This window comes from Arvicanthis niloticus, chromosome 2, assembly GCF_011762505.2.
Source record: "Arvicanthis niloticus isolate mArvNil1 chromosome 2, mArvNil1.pat.X, whole genome shotgun sequence".
Taxonomy (NCBI): domain Eukaryota; kingdom Metazoa; phylum Chordata; class Mammalia; order Rodentia; family Muridae; genus Arvicanthis; species Arvicanthis niloticus.
Window position 1 is genome coordinate 113891670 of NC_047659.1, and position 20185 is coordinate 113911854.

Here is a 20185-nt window from a genome sequence, read left to right on the forward strand (position 1 = left end):
GAGGGCTAATAACCAAACAGCGTACAGGATACTAACAAAATGTCCAGCCCATCAGGGAAGTACAGGAGAACCTCAGAAGCAAGAAAGAGTAGGGCATACTGGGAGCAGACAACCATCCAGAGAAGAAGGGAAGGCCAGATGCTGGAGGCTAGGAACTAGTGATAGAGCATCAAAGAGGTGTAAGTAGAGATCAGCACTGGACCTCCTGAACGCATGGGAAACCGGATGTGGTCAGGGGATAGGTAGAGAGCCATAGCTGGACATTGGCATTACGTTTCTTAGATCAGAGCCAATGTCCACACTCTGGAAGGTGAGGTAGGTAACAAAAATGAAGGCTTCTAGACCTGCAGGCCACACCAGGAACAGACTCTACTTCTTCAACCCAAGGAGGGGGGAGCATGGTCAATGTGTCTAGGAATTAGACCACACTGTGGTTTTTGAAACTGTCACACAGCCACCTCTAAGGAACAGCATGGCCACTGAATGGCCAGTACAGGGCCATTCCTTCATACCTGCCACCCTGTCCTTGGTGAATGTGATTTCAGAATGGGAAAGGGCCCATTCTATCAGAGGTTGCAACGTCCTCATCTATCATGCCTCAAGCCCTTTCTAAATTAAAGGGCAGAGACCCAACTAACTAGCCAAGCCACACAGAGCCTGTCAGCAATCTAAACACTACTGTAGCCTCTCACTGCATTTGACTTTGGGAATAAGCAAATTTCTGTAGGAAATTAATTTCTCTGTCTAGAAAGACGATGTCCTGGTTAGTCTTTTTGCTTTGGGTTTTTTTTTTTTTGGGGGGGGGTTTGAGGTTATTTGTTTGATTGGTTGGTCAATTTGACATAATCTAGACTCACTTGAAAAGAAGGAACCCCTGGGCAGGTGGTCCTGGGTTGTGTAAGAAAGCAGACTGAGCAAGCCAGTAAGCAGCTTTCTCCCATGGCTTCTGCTTCACTTCCCGCCCTGACTTCCCTCAGCGATGAAGTGTGTCCTGAGAGTGTAAAATGAAACACACCCTTTGCTCTCCAAGTTGCTTTTGGTCATGGTGCTTTATTACAGCAATATAGATTCTTTCTAAGGTAAAAGGTACAGAAAAATAGCTCCTCAGAAAAGCAGACTCTGATCTAGGAAGTATGCTAGTCATCTGATCCAGGGAAGTGGGAGGGCTCTACCAAGTTCTATGGTATAAATACTCCCACCCTTACTATAGCCTAGGCTTAACTCCTAACATGATGTGTGCATAGAGTTAGGAGGGGAGAGCACACCCAGCTGCTGTTAAGCCAGGTGAAGGTCTGCATTTGTAGTAACCCAGGACAGCTTGAGCAAAGGACATGTGTGGACAACTTGGGAGGCAGGACAGAAGTCTACTGAACACTAGGAACTAGGAGAGTTCCCAGAGGGTGACTTCCTTTTCTGCTCCTGAGCATAACACAAAGTGTTATTCGAAGGGTTGGGGTCTCACCAGCCTGACCCTCAACCGACTTTTCTGTCTGGCTCAGAAGCATTGCCACTGAATTAAGGACAAGGTCAACTTGCCTCATTTCTAATCTGTCTCCAATAAGCAGAGGGAAGTACCTGAGGAAAGGGTTATGTCTAAGATGGTGTCAGATCTTTATTTTTGAGACAGGGTTTCTATGTGTAGCCCTGGCTGTCCTGGAACTCGCTCTGTAGATGAAGCTGGCTTCAAACTCAGAAACCCACCTGCCTCTCTTCCAAGTGCTGGGATTAAAGGTGTGCACCACCATCACCCAGTACTGTCAGCTATTTTTTGACCCAGGCCATCTCCCTGAAGTCTGCTACCTGGGACACAGAAGGCAGGAAGCAGGGAATAGTAAAAGCAAGCCCACAGCACCTGGCAGAAGAGACAGCTTAGAAAACTTAGGGGATACCAGGCCCCTTACCCTGCCCGTCATGTCCACTGGGGACACTTGGACACCAGGACTCACTTTTCAAAAGCAGAGAACAAGAGAGAGGCTCTAGAAGGTTCAGCAGTGAGTGGCTTTCAATGACTGAGAACCTGGCATATCATGAACACTGTTCCAAGCAAGTCCCACAGACAGCCACCCTGGCCGTCTACCACCTGCCATTCAGAGTAAAACAACCTTCCAGCCAGCCTGGCTACAGATAGCCAAGAACTCTCCTGCACATCACTCTACTGATGTCAGACAAAGGTAGAAAAGCAACCTTAACTCCGGTTCTCATGAAAACCACCAGCATTCAATGTGCACCTCCTTTCTAGGTGCACTAACTCAAAAGACCGTGGTACCCTGGGAACCACCAGTCTGAGATCCTGGTCTCTGCTAAACTGCATGTCTTCTTGAACCACAGGGGAGGAACCCTTCCAATACCACACGTCACCTCTTTATGCAGCAGATAAACTTCAGTCAAAACATTCTTGGCTTGGAAAGAGCCATATGCTAGGCAGATAAGCCCTGGCTGAAGCTGTCTGTCTCAGAGCCAGCCCTGAGCCTGTCCTTATAGCCAAAGGGCAGCTGTGGCCCTGGCCAGGGGATGCTCAGAATGGAGAGGAGGGGCTGCCTTGCTTCTGAGCTTAGGCTGTACCTTGTTGAGTTCCCTTAGTTTGCTCTTGGCGACAGCCGCATCCTCTTGCTCTGTAGCCAGCAGCTTTTCTTTCTCTTCTAGTTGGCGTTTCAGAATTGCTACAGGGTCACCCTTCTGAGTGGCCTAGAAATATTGACAAAGCTGTATGTATTACAGGGAAACAGAAGAATACATAGTCCCCCTACTCTGGCAATAAACAAAAGCACAGCAGGTAGCATGGGCTTCTGGCCCTAGGGAACAGATAGTCCTGTTAAGCCACCCAATCTTTAGGAACTCCCAGACCTTGTACATATAGACGCTTGGGGTAGGTTTTATAGACATGATATTCCCAGTCTTAAAGTCAGAAAATGCAGACCGGAGGCCACTGGCTACAGTGTGGGAGCTAGGACAGGAAACCTGTACTCTAAGGTCGTGGTCTGAAACAAGATGGGACAATAGTTGCCCTGACCCTCTGACACTCATGTCCAGGGAACATCCCCAGTACTTACTTGCTGAGGAGCTCTCAGTAGCACTGAGACCATACAGAGCATGGCATTCCTCAGTGACAGCCAGGAATGGAGTATCCCAACACCTCCAGCCACTGAACTGATCAGCAAAATTACTATCAACCCCACTAGCTAAGGAAAAACCCCACGCATACTGCACTTCCTGGAACAGGTCACTGATCAGGGGCACTAGGGAGTGAGACTCAGTCTTTGACCTTGCCCTGGTAGCATAAGGATTATGTCCAGATTTCTTTCCTTATAAGTTGTCCTACCCAGCTGGGCCAAATCCCATGTTCTAACCCCAGAAGCACAAGCAGCACAGAGGCCCTGCTTGGCTTTGGGCACACAAGCAGTGGTTGATCATGCAGCCCAAGCACAAGCAGCAATGGCAGAATTCTCTAGGAAGAAGTGGAAACTGTTCTAGAACATTCTCTGCAGTTTGACAAGATAGCTCCTGGGCAGGGGCAGAACTGGGTGAGATAACCTGGGGAAAGAGGTACACCATACCAGCCCTGTAGTGGCCTACCTTATGCCAGGTGTCTTGAATGACTCCAGTCTTCTCAGAGAGGATCTCAATAAGCCGCTGGGCCTCGCCCTCACTGAACACCATGCTTCCAACTGTGGAGACCAGTGTCTTGTAGGGCAGGAAGAGAGGGCTGTCGCAATCTGGGGGCCCTGAAGTGGGAAGGAGCAGGGGCTTACATTCCACCCCCAAACAAGTGGATATACAACAACGTCCATCAAAAGGTGGCTCTGGTCACAGACAAGGAGAACTCTGTTCTAGAGTTTCAGGCTGGTACAGTCAACTTCTTGATAAATGATGGATCTGCATCCCCAGAGTCCCAGCCAAGGCTAGGAGTAACATCCTTATTTTATATTGGTAGTAGGGATCAAATTCAGGGATCAGTGTGTGCTGGACAAAGGCTAGCCTTTGTCCTTTCTCCCTTCTTTTTAAATTATCAAGACCGAAGCTGTGTAGGAATTTGAGGTGGCTTTGTTGATAGGGCTGGTTCAAACCTTAGCACTACATAAACCCAGTATGGTGGCATATGCCAGTAATCTCAGCACTTCAGAAATGAAGGCTGGACAATCAAGGTCATACTCAGCTACATAGTGAATTTGAGGCTACCCTGAGTTGTATTAGACCATGTCTCAACATAAGTAAATAAACAAGTAAACAAAAATGGCGCTGCATAAAATTATGCACAGCACATTTTTCTCAGGTTTTTTTTTTCTCCATTTCTTCTTTTTCTAGTGAAACATTGGTCCATCTCACCTTCCGTGGTTCAGTGACATTTCCTTATCTTCCCCTGAATCTTTATGGGCACTGCCTGCCCATGAGTATCCAGGGCACTCATCATTCAATCCAGTGATCCCCAGAACAGAACCACACACATGGAAAAGCTTGGAGAGTACCAGGACTCTGCTCCCCACAGTCAAGGACAAGCACTCATGTCTCCCCAGATGGAGCTTAAGTAGTAACTGGCTTCAAAAGAGAAATGGCTGGGCCAGGTCTCCCAGAGTGAGCTCTTTACTCCCTAGGTACAGACCATTTGCTCACCACCTCCCCCCCCCAAAAAAAAAAAAACAAACCCATCACCACTACCACCACCACCACCAAAGCATCCCCACTCCCAGTCTCACTAATACCCATGCAGCCTTGCAGGCAAGAAAAGAGTGAACTGAGATAGCTCACCTAAAATGCCTGGGAAATTCCTCTGCTGGTATCTAAATTTGCCTCACAATTGAAACAGCCAGACAAATGCACTAAAAGAGACAGATAAGCCCCAATGGCGAAACTCAGCTAAGCCTACTTTTTGAGGACAAGGAATGGGGAAGGTTTCTTCAGCAACCCTGGATTCTCTGACTTGTCACAATATTTTTACTTCATAGTCATAATATTTTCATTACAAGTGGAAGCACTTAGTGTGATATCATAATAAAGGGAAGGTGGGATGTGGGCGGGCTGGTTGCTATGAGCACCTTATTTTATAACTTCTTACCTTGGGAAAGTGCAGTAGATTTAAAAATAACCACACTAGTATTAAAGGCCCAAGAGCTTGTATTGCCAAGAAAGTGGGAGAGTATATGTGTGTGGGGACCCCATTTCTTAATTTCACTGATATCTGTATGCACATACAACTAACAGTGGACCTACACATACTCGATATAATCCCGTGCTGCAGAGCTGGAGTAAATCAAGAGGCCCGTGAGCTCACACTCAGGAAACCCCCACTAAGACATTTTTTGCTAAGTTTTCCCCCACACTCCCAACCTTAAATAGATATTCATTGCCCAGAGTTTAAAAGACACAGGCAAGGTAAGGCGGCCTCTTAAGCCTGTGTGGAGCTGAAGGCTACAGAGACATTTCCTTTCCTGATTCAGAATGGTCCTGGCATCCAAGAACTCGTGCCTGCAACCCCTGAGACTCCTGCAACTTGTGATATGCTTCAAGCAAAAAGTTTACACGAGGTTTCAAAACTTCAGTGTAGATAAGAACATAAAATAGTACCTGATACACTGGTTGAGCATAAAGAAGATTCATTTTTGGATAAATTGGGTGAAGTACACTGTTAAGATTCATCCCAACTGTTTCTTCTTGGCCTATTCTAATGTGGCAAGTGGGACTACTAAGTTACTGATGTGGTGCATACTATATTCCTCAGACTGGCTGTTCTATGCCCCTCCACCCCCATAGACTCCAAAAGTACTCCTTACCCAAAGTCTCAGAAGCCCGTATCTTTAAGAATTCCTCAAGTGATTAAATTCTCTAATCTCTCTTGAATTCTCCACCAGAGGACAGTCTTCTAGTAAGGCATGTTGGTGTGTGCCTGTAATTCCAGTACTTGGGAGGTAGAGAGTGAGTTTAAGGCCTGCCTGGGATAGATAAGACCCTGTCTCAAAGAAGAATGGGGGGTGGGGCAAAAGCCCAAATAAAGACACTGCCCTTTAGGCCCTATCCTTTGAGGCCCAACTCCTCCCATAGGAGGAAAATATCTGGCTATCACTGCTGAAAGAAGCCTTGCTACTGAATATCATCTTGGGTACAAACACTAGCTATGGGACGCTTCAGGATGCTTCCAGCACTGTCTAGAAGTTCCCTCCTATGTTCAGAGTCTAAACAGTATAAATAAATAAATCTTAAAAAATAAATAAACAGTTGTAACAAATGATACAATCCAAAACAATGTAAGTAGAATAGAGCTTTCCCTGTGCATCCTGCCTTTCCACCTACACGACTTCTACTACCTTCTCCATACATACTCCCCTATAACTTCACAAAACATTCTTCATTGACTCTCTTAGGCAAATAAATACATAAATAAATAGGAAGCATTGTCTCTGAATCAGAGGTAGTAAAACTAACAGAAAGGAAAAACGAGCCACTGGGGGATTCCCATCCAAACAGCATGCCCACAGGAGCCTAGCATATGCCCAGCATCCCACTCCTTTCTCTAGCAAATGCTTGAAGATTCTCGTAATTCTTGGTATTGTGAAATCTTAAGGCATTAAAATAAATCTACCAAAGACTCCATATTTAACCTCTAGCCATGAGCTTTAGAAAGAGCAAGGGCTTAGGGAATTTTAGAAGAGGTCAGCTCCCTGTATGGCTGCCCTGGCAGCCTGGGTCTGGCTCACATTGGTTGATAGGTCTGGTCTAGAGAGGAATGAGGCAGATGGACAGCAAAGAGCAGCTACAAGACGGCATCAACCAGATGTGGGGGGCACAGCCACACACTCCTCCTTGGACTACTAGGTCACTCAGGAATGAGGCACACTACAAAGACTCTGGATAGACCTCTGGGAGCCTGAGGGGTAACAGCTTACAAGAGAAATCAGTCCAGAAACTTTACAGCTGCAGACAAGAGACTGGACCTGTAGTACTGGCAGCTAACTCCATAGTAGGAAGGTAGGAAGGTAGGTAGATAGAGACAGACAGGGGCTAAACATATCTCTGGGCCAAGGCCAGTCTATGGGTCACCTCTGGCCTTCAGTTACAGCACAGCATATATGGTGTCAAATGGCCTAGGCTAAAAATGTCAATTTTCAACTCAGCTCCTTTCAATTGTGTCCTTGGACAACTGGCTTAACCACCTTCTGCCTCAGTTTCCTTGTCTGTAAAGTCAGTCATAACTGTTCCTCCCTCATGGCCTGGCTGCAAAGATTAACTTAATTTGTGCTTGGAATGAGGCACGGGGAAAAGCACTGAAGACTGACTCTCCAGGGCCAACTTGGAGGCCCGACTAGTAAGACCCACTCTTTGGACAGCCAAACCCCTGTCCCCTCCCAGCTTAACAGTGGAAGAACTTGAGCAAGGGTGAGGCTCTAAGAATGGCCTCTCTGAGGCCAAGACTGATGTAGAGACTCAGAAGGGCAGACTGTCATTACTCATGACACCTTACTCATAAGGCACAAGAGCTTGAGGGAAGACAATATGCCTCCACCGACAAGAAGCCTGAATGTAGTGAATCAGTGTGCTTAATGCCCAGACTTCAAAACTATGATGCAATCAGTTTGGTACAGAAATACCTTACCACCTAGGAAATGAAAACTTGTAAAGAGATACTTGGGACTCTCTTCTCTGTCAACTGTGGGCTCTTGTAGGAAAACTTGCTTTTTGGCTGCATAACCACCAACTCCCCAATGAACAGCCTCAGCAATAAGAAGATGATGTTAACATAAGGGGATCCTGAGTCTTAGCAGCCACCCCTCCCCTGTCCAGCCATATTCTACTTTCTCCATCAGCAGGCAGCGCATCAGCCTACTCTGGGACTTGCCCTGTGAGTACCTACAGACAGCTAGAGGCTAACTGGAGGTGAGAGTATTACTGTGGGTTCCCAAACAGCCCTGCCCAGGACAGGCAGACCCAGCTTGTTTCCTTGTTTCTAAACAGTATGTGCACTGTATCCCCGAGAAGTCTGCAGAATGCTAGGCTTGGCGAGCTAAGTAGAAAGGAAGACCACAGCTATGCAACACAGCAGGCACAGGGCAGTCATGCAACAGAGCAACACGCTGGGGCCTAGAGAATGCAGATTCAATGGAAGCAGAGGCTGAAAACTAGGGAAAGAGGCAGTAAGAGGTCTGAAGGAAGGGGAGCAGCCTAGAAAGGCACTGAAGTCTGCAAGATCCAGGACTTTGGATTCCCAGAAGTAGAGGGAAGTAAGGCTGGAATGGGTACCAGATTTCACAGGCCCCAGAGATCTGGATTTTACCCCACAAAGGGCAAAGACTAAAAGGGAACATTGGGATGCCAAGAGGGAAAAAGTTTGAAGAAGGCAACTCAGGAAAGAGCCGAAGCCAGAGCTCAAGTCTAAGAGTCTTCAGGCGACTAAGTGTGAGACACCCAGATGATAACGAGGGACACCTCACGGTGGAGCCTGACAGAAGCATGGATGGGAACTAATGAAGATTCATGGCAAGGACATTCATTTTCTTTGGGAATGTCCAAAACCCATTCTGAAGGCCTTTCCCTCAAATGCAGAGACCTCTGGACCTCCACAGCTAATGACACGGATGCTGAGAGTCCTAGCACAGCATCTCCACAGGAAAGAAGTCATATCCCAACCTTAAGCAGATTCCATGGCCGGTCCACCTCAACTACCTCAACCAAACTGAGCCATAGAAACAGTCAGGCCCCAGGCCTCAAAACCTCTTGGGATCCCAGTTCCATGTGATCATCTACATTTCCAACCAAAGATCCAGGGACCAACTGAAGGCAAGGACTAACATCACCACAACCTCTCCCCAACCATACATTTATAATCGGTGGCCAAGAGATCTACAGGAAAGTTCAAGGCCCTCAAAGAAATGAAAATACACACTGGCTTCTCCCACCCCAACTTACTGCTCTTCCATCCACAGCCAAGACAGGCCCAGCACAGCATGTTAAGTAGAGACTTCACTCCCAGATCAGGCGGCCCTTCCCAGAAGCATGTAAGCCAATGATGAACAGCTACACTTGAGCCCTAAATGTTCACAAACACATCTGGAGTTTCCAGTGCCCTGGCACCAAGCACAGAAGCTGTGGAGGAGAGTTTATTAAGACTTTCCCCTTTGATGGAGGAAAGAATAATCTACAACCAAGCCAGAGGATATGTGTGTTAATTGGTATCCTACAGACTAACCCACTCTTGTGCTCTTTACACTAATTTTTCTTTTCTCCAAACTTTAACAGAAACAATTTTATACCTGAAAAAAAAAAAAATGCACACATCACAATAGTTGTTAAGACAACTATGGGAAGGCCCTGATTGGGCTTTCAGGCAGAGTGGCTGAAGACCAACGAGGGAAGTTTCAGCAGCAGTCAAGGTTTTCCTTACTGCCTACAGAGAAAGACCATGGCTTTATCATGGGCTTGGCCGGAGGCCTGGATGATACCTTAAGACCAAGCAATGCCACATTAAGTAGTCATTGAATGGAGATTTTCAGACGAATGTCAGCTAGCAGCTCACAGTGATACTTAACTTGCTTCCCTGGGGGATCTCTTTATATTCTTTATGGAGGTAGAAAGGAAGAGAGGGACACAGCAGAAGTGGGGAGAGGGTGAGAAAATGGGGACTTGGGTTTTGTTCAGAGATTTAAACCCTGACACAAATATCAAAGAACAAAGGTCACCAAGGCTTGTTCTGAGTGCACACCTGGTGGCTTCAGCCTGAAAAAAAAAGGGTGACAAGTTAACTGTATGGAGGGTGGGAAGGGGCCCTAGGAGGGCCGCTGTGGAGACCTGTACTGCCATCTGCTGGCCACATGACTTCTGCCAAGTCTAAGCTCTGGCTGTGAGCAGCATAAATGGAGGAAAAAGAAACACTAAGCACCTGAAAGCCTGGCTACACAGGATGGCTGGCACACTGTATAAGGCACCTGAAGCACGGGCGAACAGGGGAAGGGTGGAAGAGGGAGGGAGCAACTGCAGCCTAGCCAATAGTTTTAAAGAAAGAGCTCTGCTCTGTTCTGCTCTGCTCTGCTCTGCACACCCTGAGTCAGTTTTCCTGGAAGCTCTGATAACCCTTCTTTATCTCTTCTGTCTCATGCCCCTGTCAAGTTACAGATCTTTTTACACTGCATTTCCTATTACACACGTCTGTCCACTTTGCAGGTAGACTAGTGTCCCTGCAAAGCTGCACACAGGAGCTCAGATACCTCCACCAGCACACACAAGACACCCCTAGCTTCTGGGCACAGAAGCATCTTTGACATTCATCTTACCTCAGCTTACAAGCACTTACCAGGTACCAGGTGCCAGGGCCTGGGTAGGCTCTGGCATCTTGTGGGAGGCCTGAGAACTTCTAATTCCCCGAAAGGACTAATAAGGTTTCCGCCGCCAGAGATGCTCCAGGAACACAGACTGGAGCTCCATAATGGAGTTTCTGAAAGTTTCTTTTCCAGTTTTTAAAAAAATACTAATACAAATAGAAAAGCTAGAAAAATGTAAAAGGGTAAATGAAAGATACAAAAAAGTACCCACAATCCTACCTCCCAGTGGTGTCCTTTCTCCCACGTAGACCATGAGAGACTCACAAAAAGCCTCCATTTTGGAGGGTGGTGGGATTCTCCTAGCCATGACATCATGGTCACCTAGCCCCAGAATAATACCAGCCTACCAGCTGGGGAAAGAGAGAGAATTCTTCAAAAAGCCATCCACAGAGTATAATAAACGTACCAGAGCCGCTGTCCCACTAAGTAAGGCGGTCACTGGCTCTATGGTAGACTCCTCATCAGACCCTGGTCTCAACTTCACCTCCTCTTCCTCTAAGCAGAAAACAGGCCTCACTCCAGTTAACAGCTGCCTCAATCTCGAGCTCATTCTATCTGCAGGCCAAGGAACTACACAGTGTATTTCCCATATCCAGACCCACACAGGATCTCACCAAAGTCACTTCTAGTGCACATCTCCTGACAGCACACCGCCAAGAGGCCATTCCAAGTCATCAGAGCAGCTCTCAGCTCAGGGTGGGAAGCAGGTGAACATAATTAGGAAGAAGGATTAAATCCAAGGATAAAAATAGATTTTAAAGACCACCACCACCACCACATACACATGCTTCCTGAGCATCCTAAAGGATCCTGGGCAGTTGCTAGACTACCCATGGGGCAGCAGAGGTACTCCAAACACTTTAGTTCAGGGAAGTTTTCACTTCTCAAGGATTGTACCAAGTCCCAGTCCCTAAACATTCAGAAAAGAATCCCTGCTTTTTACTTCACAGGCCAGTGTTTCCTCCTCCTTCCACACAAGAGCTTATAGCACTCAGCTCAACAGTAGAACCACATGAGCAGGGTTAGCTCTGAAACAATCAAGCAGGCCTCTATAAATCACCAACTGGTTTTGGAAATCAAGGGAGCAGTCTTTTTAAATGAAAAATGTACCTACCTTTGATTTGTAATTAATGACCTAAGAATTTACTTTAGGAGACATACAGCAATATATGTACATCACCGCGGCATCAATTTTAGCACCCAAAAAAACCTGCACACTACTTAAGTGTCATTTAAATAAATCACGATACATTCACACCATGGAATGTTATACAGCCAAATGTGGCAGCTTTGCAAGCACGATGTGGAAAGATGTCACCAATACACTGGAAAGCAAACATCAGTTTCTAACTGGGTATTACCACCGCTTGCATGTGAGAGCAGTGTCTCCAGGGTCCCCCAGAAGTGAATGGTGACAGGGACAGAATAGCAAGAAAGACTTTAGATTTCCACCCTATTCGTACTTCTCTACTTATTTAAATTGTTTGCTGGGAAAGATACTTTTATGTAACACAACATTTTTTTAAGAGTAGGAATCAGGTGTTCATTGTCAAACACTGCCACAGACAAATAGTAAAAATGCATGGCATAGCCCCGATCAGTCTCTCAAAGAGCTCCAACTGGCCTGCAGAAACGTGCCCAGGCCGGTCTCCACACCTCCCACATCTCCTCTGTGGTACCTGTCATCAAAGGCCTTGCACCAGCCAAGGAGTGAGCCTGTGATGCAACCCCAGTTGCATCCTGGACTGCTTCTGCACTGTGATGTCATTAGTGCCTTGCTATATGAGGGACAGTGACAACTAGAACCAAGCAGGAGGATAATTGTGTATGATACCAACACATGGTTACAAGCCAGGTCTTCTTCATAGGGATACTTGCAAGGTGACTCAAAAGGCCACCTCCCTCCAAATGGCTGCTGCTTAGAGCAGGGGTGTCCAAGAGGACTTTCTAACGGTGTTTGATCTCTACACTGCTCTAAAGGGCAGCCACTGGCAACATGTGACTACTGATAGAGCTTTAAGGAGCACTAAGTATGATCAAAGAAGTCTGGACTTACTTTGGACTGATTTAAATAAATTTAAATGGCCAGGGAGACCAGTGGCTCTTAGGGGAAAGCACATCTCTCAACCCTAATTTGTTCATGGACAGTCGTTAAAACCTCACGGTGCCAAGGGCCCTGCTCATACACTGCTCAAGTCTAGGTCTCCTGCATTTGTGGGAGGAGCTCCCTTCCCTAGCCTGCTTTATATCAATAATGGAACCCACCTCTCAAGCATTTCCTAGATCCTCACAGCACTGCCCCAGGCTACCTCATCTGCCCAGCCCTACACTCCCAGATGTCTAGAACCCATCTGCAGTTCTGCCACAATTCCTTTGGGCACATGTGGTCCCCAGAGTACAGGCAGCTCTGGACAGACACACACTTATTTATGGCCAAATGGTAGGGTGTCTAAAGGCAGGCCAGCTAGGACCAATCATGGCCCAGCCAAGAGAGTTGGAACACAAGGTCTAGCTTTGTGAAAACATTTAGGCCTGCTGCTCATCCATGCCTGCTCACCTGGCAACACTCACAGCTGCAATGTCTGATATTAAGTCAGGTGAATTCTAGCATATTCCCTCCATGTACTAAGATGATCCCATGAGCCTCTGGAAAGTACTATAATGTCAGACTTCATGCCCCAAACTGAAGTTACTAGAGTTCATGCTTCAGTGAAGAAAAGCATGTAGGAAGTTCAAGAGAATGCTAGACAAAGTGAGTCCAAGTTTCCACTGGAGTTGTGATCCAGTAATCCAAAGTACTTCACTGATACCTGGCTTTGTACTTGCATCTCCCCCACCTCCACCCCTAGGTCTTTACACAGAAGAGCCAAATTCAGAATTCTCCACTGTCTGCAGTGAGTGCCCTACTTTGCCCCAAGTTTCCCAGGACTGTTCTCTGTCCAGCAGCTGTGAGAGTGTTGCCAGGTGAGCAGGCATGAATGAGAAGCAGACCTGAGTGGATGGATGGATGGATGGATGGATGGATATTCACATGTTATACTTAGAATCACCAGTGTAATGGAAGAATAGGACATGTGTTTGTTGAACCCACTGTGAGGCCTCCGCCCTGTGCTGACCGCCATCCACACAGGCAGTAAGACACTGCAGGTACTGTATGTATGTAGTACCTGCTTTACTCTCCCCATCAGACTGCTTAGCCATGGTTGGTGTTGGGTCACCCTCCCATGCTATCATCAATCAAGAGAATCGTGGCCACAAGAATAAGAAATATCTTTAGAGCCCATGAACTAGAAAGGATGGGAAATACATTTTGCTGGAGGATAAGCAGATTGTGACACAATCCATTAGGCAAACTCAAATGGGTGGTCTAGCCAAGGGCAGCCAGGCCCCAAGGGGCCAGATAAAGCACTACATATAAATTCACATACCAAGCTCTCCTCATAACCCACAACCACCAGGAGCCATACTGATTGGGTCATTTTCAGATAACCCTAGCACAGAGCAGAGCCAAGTATACAGTGCAACTATAAAAACAATAACTCACGACCACGTTCTTGCCTGCTTTGGTCTGACAATGCCACACAGGGTCTGGCCACTGCACTAAAAGACATAATGGAAAGACATGATTCTTTATCTCCATCATCTTCGATAAAAACTGCCCGTGGAGTGGAATGGACAACCTCCACATAAAGCATGCTCACCCTGTTCACATCACAGCAAGCAGGAGCAAGTCCCCTATATCCTGAATGTAACAGGAAGCTGAGGGGAGTCTTGACATCGTAGAGGTGAGTTGGGGACTCACTTACCTAAGGGTACTAAGCGGGAACAGAGTTATGAACAGCAAAAATAAGGACTCTCACAGACCTTCTCACACCCTCAAGGATGCAAGAGTTTTCTATGGCTCACCACAGAGCCTCACCAATATACTCTCCTGGTTCTATAGGAAAAAAGAGGTGGTAAACACCAGGCATGATGGTTCATGCTCATACAGACTGAGACAGGGAGGCCATTATTTGGGGGCTAGCTTGTGCTATAGTGACAGATCCTGTCTGAAAAAGAAAAAAACATAAAAGAGGTAGCTAACTACATAGACTGGGCTCTCGGGACTCACACATGTTTATAAATGCTTTCCATCACCTGTCCTGAACGTACGCTACTTGAAAAGCATGGTGCCTTCTCCATGGCTGGAGCTCTAACCTGTCTCTCAGACCATACTACCTCATTGACAATCCTAGGCTTCAGTAAAGCCCCTCAGCTCTGTAGCTCCTATCAGTGGGCTCTGCTGTACAATTTCAACAGTTACTGGTGGGAATCAATCCACTGCAGAAGCCTGATATAATGATCTACAACCAGAGTTTCCCAAACACAAGAAACGGAATCCCAACCCCCCTGCCCTGCATGACTCTTTCTGGATTGTTTCAGCATTTGGACGTTATCATTATTGCTTTATTCTTTTGGGGATAAGGAATACAGCATTTAATAAAATATATCAAAACCCAATTTTATGCCCCTGCAGTAATTTCAAAAGGCCATTAAATAAGAATTTTAATGAGAAATTATCTACTGCAACATCTCATTAGGATTTCTGTCCCATGTGGCCTTGCACCAAGGAGAATGATATCGAAGGCCTTCCACACAGGTGTTTCCAACGTCAGGGGGCGCTGCCACAGCCACAGAGCCAATGCCTTCTTCGGGGTTGCTTCCAACTTTTGAAGAATAAAATATCAGCACACTGCATAAAAAAAAAAGTCAAAGAACAACTGGACTCTAGCTGTGGGACAGCCAGCACTTTGCCTCCACAGGTCCCCATCCAGATCCAACCACCTGGGATCAAAAACATTCAAAAAACAAAAATAAAACAACAACAACAACAAAAAAAAAACCACCAAAATCAATTGTGTCTCTACTGAGCATATGCAGATCTTTTCTTTGAAATCATTCCTTCAACACCACAACACAATACCTTATACAGCATCTGCGTTGTAGCAGGTGATTTAAAGTATATGGAGGGAGCAGGCTACAAATGTAGCTCATTGGCACACACTTCCCTAACCACCTAGGAGCCCTGGGTCTGATCCCCAGCACTAGAGGGGTGGATAATAAACACATTTTATTTTAAGGACAATGAAGTATATGGGGTTTTGGGAGTTACTTATATGCAAACAGGATGTCATTTACAAGGCTTCAGTATGTGCAGATTTTGGAATTCACAGGGAGGGGGAGGAAGAGGGTCCCCTGAAATATGAAGAAAGCCTGTTTTTTAAAGTTGTCTTTGTTGTGTTATCTCATATTTAATGACTTTGTCTTCTTTCGTTATCACATTGTTTCAAGAATTTGGTAGCCTACTTTTCTGAACTTAGAGTCAACATTGTGCTATCTCTATACATCTCGTCTCTGTTGAGTCTTAACATCCTTCACCACTGACATTGGTAGCTGTGTTGTGCCCGGGTAAGTAGATGCAGGGTCCCCAGGCAGTCTGGGGACATCAAGCCCACTAAGCACCTGTGTGCTACAGTTCAGTTTCCTCGGGAGAGACCTGGGAGAATGCCTCAAAATCCTGTTAGAGTGTGTCAAAGTGCTTTTCACCACTCACACAAATTCAACTACTTTTTGACACCCCCCCCCACTGAAGCTGTATAGTTATCGCCCACTAAAAACACCAAAGCAAATCAGTGTTCTGTATTATCTATCTACTTTCTATCTTCATAATATAGAATCTGCATTAAGTTCTATAGTGCTTGGTTAAATAACTAAGGAAGAAGGGATGGGGCAATATGGCAGAAACATTATTTCTTAAAAACACTAAAAGAACAAAGCTGATTTTAGGTAAAGTATGAACACAGAACAGACTGACAAGACTACCCTGCCTAGACTGTTCCTCCCACCTCACTGTGCAGTCCCTCACTGGAGACATGGTGAGTGCTCTACACCTTGTCTGGGTCATTCACATGACTTGCCCTGAGGAATGAGATATAGCTTGAATGTGACTGATCAAAACAGCTTATGCCTCTGCTACTACTCTGAGAAGCCCTCTGCCCTGGAGAGACAAAGACTCACACATGCCAACAGCCCTGAGCCAACCCAGTTAAGGCACAGCATGAGGCAGACCCTCTCAGCAGACAGGATCTAAATCAGCCAACCTTAGCCAATCACAGAGACAGGAAGCAAAGACAGAGAACTGCTGTTGTAAGACAAAAGAATCTGGGATGCTTGTTATATAGCTTCACTATGTAGTAGCAGCTGACCAACACAGATGGCACCATGTTATGTAACTACATCCTACAAACATCCTCCAAAATGAAACATTCCCACCTGGAGAGAATGGAGGCTCATAAAACTCAGAAAGCCCAAGTCTCACAGGCCCCTCCTCAAGGCTACATAACCAATACAATTACCAGGGTGTGCTTCTTGGTGGTAATACAGCTACCTTTGACACATGCAAGTTCCTATGAGTAAACCCCCAGCCCTGCTCCTATATAAAACCCTAAAAGCTCAACAGTTCAAGATAGACTTGGTGGAATTATTTCTCTAGTCTATCATCAGTATCTGGGGTGAAAAGACAAAAGTCAAACACCAGAACACTAAGGAAACCCATCCACCACAGACAGTAGTGTTCCCTCAAGCTCACAGAGCAGACAGCGGCACTCACCAGGCTCTCCTTTTTTCTTTGAACCAGACTTCTTCTTTGCCGGTGCCTCTTGCTTTGGTGCCTCCTGGCTTTGGACCATGCTTGCATTTTTTCCCTGGGCAGGAGCCATCTCTGACTTTTTACCCTGACTGGCAGCTGCATCCATTTTTTTGGCCTGATTGGGGGATCCTTCTCCCTTTTTGCCTTGGTTTGGGGCTCCCTCTGCCTTTTTTCCCTGATTAGGGGACCCCTCTGACTTTTTCACCTGGTTTGAGACACCCTCTGTCTCTGTGCCCTGACTAGGAACTGTATCTGTCTTTTTGTTCTGGTTGGGAGCTCCCTCCCCCTTCTTGCCTTGGTTGGGATTTCCATCTCCCTTTTTGCCCTGATTCTGGGTCCCTTCCCCTTTCTTGCCCTGACTTTGAACCCCTTCTGCCTTTTTGCCCTGGTTTTGAGGCCCCTCCCCTTTCTTTCCCTGGTTTTGGGCCCCTTCCCCTTTCTTCATCTGATTCTGGGCCCCTTCCACCTTTTTACCCTGGTTCTGGGCTGCCTCCATCTTCTTGCCCTGGTTTTGCATACCCTCTACTTTTATACTCTGGTTGGGAGACCCTTCCCCTTTCTTGCCCTGGTTCTGGGCCCCGTCTCCTTTCTTGCCCTGGTTCTGGGCCCCGTCTCCTTTCTTGCCCTGGTTCTGGGCCCCCTCTCCTTTCTTGCCCTGGTTCTGGGCCCCCTCCCCCTTCTTGCCTTGGTTCTGGGCCCCCTCTCCCTTCTTGCCTTGGTTTGGGGTTCCCTCTCCCTTCTTGCTTTGGTTCTGGGCCCCCTCTCCCTTCTTGCCTTGGTTTGGGGTTCCCTCTGGCTTCTTGGCTTGGTTCTGAGCGCCTTCTATTTTTTTGTCCTGTTTTTGAGTTGCTTCTCCCTTCTTGCCTTGGTTCTGGGGTCCTTCCCCCTTCTTGGTTTGGTTCTGGCCTCCCTCACCCTTCTTGGCCTGGTTTTGGTTTGCTTCCCCCTTTTTGCCCTGATTTTGGGCCCCTTCTACCCCCTTCTTGGCCTGGTTCTGAGCCCCCTCTCCCTTCTTAGCTTGGTTCTGGGCTCCCTCCCCCTTCTTGGCCTGGTTCTGAGCCCCCTCCCCCTTCTTGGCCTGGTTCTGGGCCCCCTCTCCCTTCTTGGCCTGGTTCTGGGCCCCCTCTCCCTTCTTAGCTTGGTTCTGGGATCCCTCCCCCTTCTTGGCCTGGTTCTGAGCCCCCTCTCCCTTCTTGGCCTGGTTCTGACCCCCTTCCCCCTTCTTGGCCTGGTTCTGGGCCCCTTCCCCCTTTTTGGCCTGGTTCTGGGCCCCCTCCCCCTTCTTGGCCTGGTTCTGGGTCCCCTCCCCCTTCTTAGCTTGGTTCTGGGTCCCCTCCCCCTTCTTGGCCTGGTTCTGGGCTCCCTCTCCCTTCTTAGCTTGATTCTGGGCTCCCTCCCCCTTCTTAGCTTGGTTCTGGGCTCCCTCCCCCTTCTTAGCCTGGTTCTGGGCTCCCTGTCCCTTCTTGCCCTGACTGCTGGTGGCAGAAGCACTGGCCTTAGAGCCCACTGGGGGCACAGCCACCATAGGCACCTCCTTGGGTGTGGCTTCCAAGATGGCAGACTTTGAAGCAAGAACCTGGATGGAATTCACAATAGAACTGACTGCTGGCTCCACCTTTGCCACTTTTTTCTCCTTCTTCTTTTTGTCCTTAGGGGAAGAAGCCAGCTTTTCCTGAGGCATGGCTGGTACTGTGGCTACAGGGGTATGGCCCACAGAGGAATGGACTGAAGTTGGGGCCACAGCCACAGCAGGTACACGCACTGGTTCCTTGAGGATGATGGTCACGTTGGGATCCAGGTCATGTTCAGGTATCTTCCCATTAGGTTTCTCTTCCTTTTTCTTGGTCTTTCCTTTCTTTTCCACAGTTTTCTCCTTCTTTTTCTTCTCTCCTTTCTGGTGGTTAGTTTTTGCCATCTCCTTGCGCTGGTTGGCAAGAGCTTCTTCATACGACGTCTCCTTCATGGAGAAGGTTGACACCAGGAAGATGCCGATGGCAGAAACAACCATGAACCCGCCAAAGACCACAACCCCCAAGGTCTGAGTGTCGTAGATATCCATCTTGGCTGGCTTGCTTTCCACCTGCCAACACATACAAGTAGATTACTTTCTGGACAAATTGAGGAAATGGACAATTTCCATCCCCTATCACCAAACTTAAGATTTCTCACTGTCTTCAGACTAAATTCAGAGTAGGAACAAAGCCATGTTTGCTCCTCTTTCTTACCCTCTCTTCAGAAATGGGTAATTTTTACCTAGAGCATCAATAGTTCGTTTAGCACCAGAGATACAAACAGTCGGATGGAGGAACACAGGGAAACAACTTGAGTTTCTAATGTTCTGTAGCTTCCAAAGCCTATGGCCAACAGCCAAAGTTCAAGGTGCCCCCTTGAATCTGCCCCATTTCAACCACTCATGAGCACAAGTCCTATCCAGAAGTGAAACAACAGAGAGTAGTGGCAAAGTGGCAAAGACAGCAAAGCTAAGTATGGCTGCATGTGCCACACAGACACATGTGGCTGAGTAAGAGAACTTTTCATTTTTCACACTGGGCTGAAATCTTTACTTTTTATATTTTTCTTCAATGTAAAACTGGCTGGTTTTAGTTAAACAAGCCAATAAAAAACCTATTCAACACCAACACATCCACAGGCTTTCCTAGCAGGCTCCTGGCACACCACACTCTGCTTTGCAACCAGTGCCCTAAACAAAGATACTAGGGTCAAAGACCCACGGGACTGCAATCCTGAAAAGTCTTCAAGAGCGTGGTGCAGGATAAAACCCTTTCCATAGCATGCCTCCTCCATCACAGAACCTACAATCCCCATACCAGGAAACAGAAAGTCTTGGGAAGCCCACCAGATTCTACATTTGGAATTTCACATCTGTGGACTTCACAGAAGAAGGGGTAGTGTCACTAGGCTCTTTCTCAGACAAAGTACCCCAAACCAAGAGTATGAAGCATTCTATTCTTGTTGCCTATTGGACCAAAGTGCAAAGGATCAGAGGGAACTGGGCTCACCCTTCCTGGCCGACAGCCCAGACTTAGTTCCACTTCTCCAAGCTTTTAACTCATGTCAATGCCATCATTCGTTCCATCCCCTGAGAAAGTCTAGCCCCTCTGAAAAGGACCAGCAAAAACTGACCAAGAAGAACTTCAGTGTAGAAGGGAAAGGTTGGGATGAAGGGATAATTGGG

The 20185-nt window shown here is 47.0% G+C and overlaps 1 protein-coding gene across 4 annotated transcripts in view; it reads right to left on the reverse strand.

Annotated features, from left to right (window-relative positions):
- The window catches only part of Rrbp1 (ribosome binding protein 1), a 61210-nt gene that overhangs the window by 21764 nt on the left and 19261 nt on the right, over positions 1-20185 (reverse strand). For 3 of the 4 annotated variants that reach the window (XM_034493861.2, XM_076929881.1, XM_076929879.1), the window contains exons 2-4: positions 16951-19069; positions 3574-3722; positions 2563-2685 (exon numbers count right to left, since the gene is read on the reverse strand). In XM_034493861.2, the coding sequence (XP_034349752.1) occupies positions 2563-2685; positions 3574-3722; positions 16951-19048 (2370 nt within the window). In that variant the 5' untranslated portion in view covers positions 19049-19069. Of the gene's footprint in view, positions 1-2562; positions 2686-3573; positions 3723-14831; positions 15034-16950; positions 19070-20185 lie in introns of those variants that run through there. The other variant, XM_076929882.1, reaches the window with a different exon arrangement.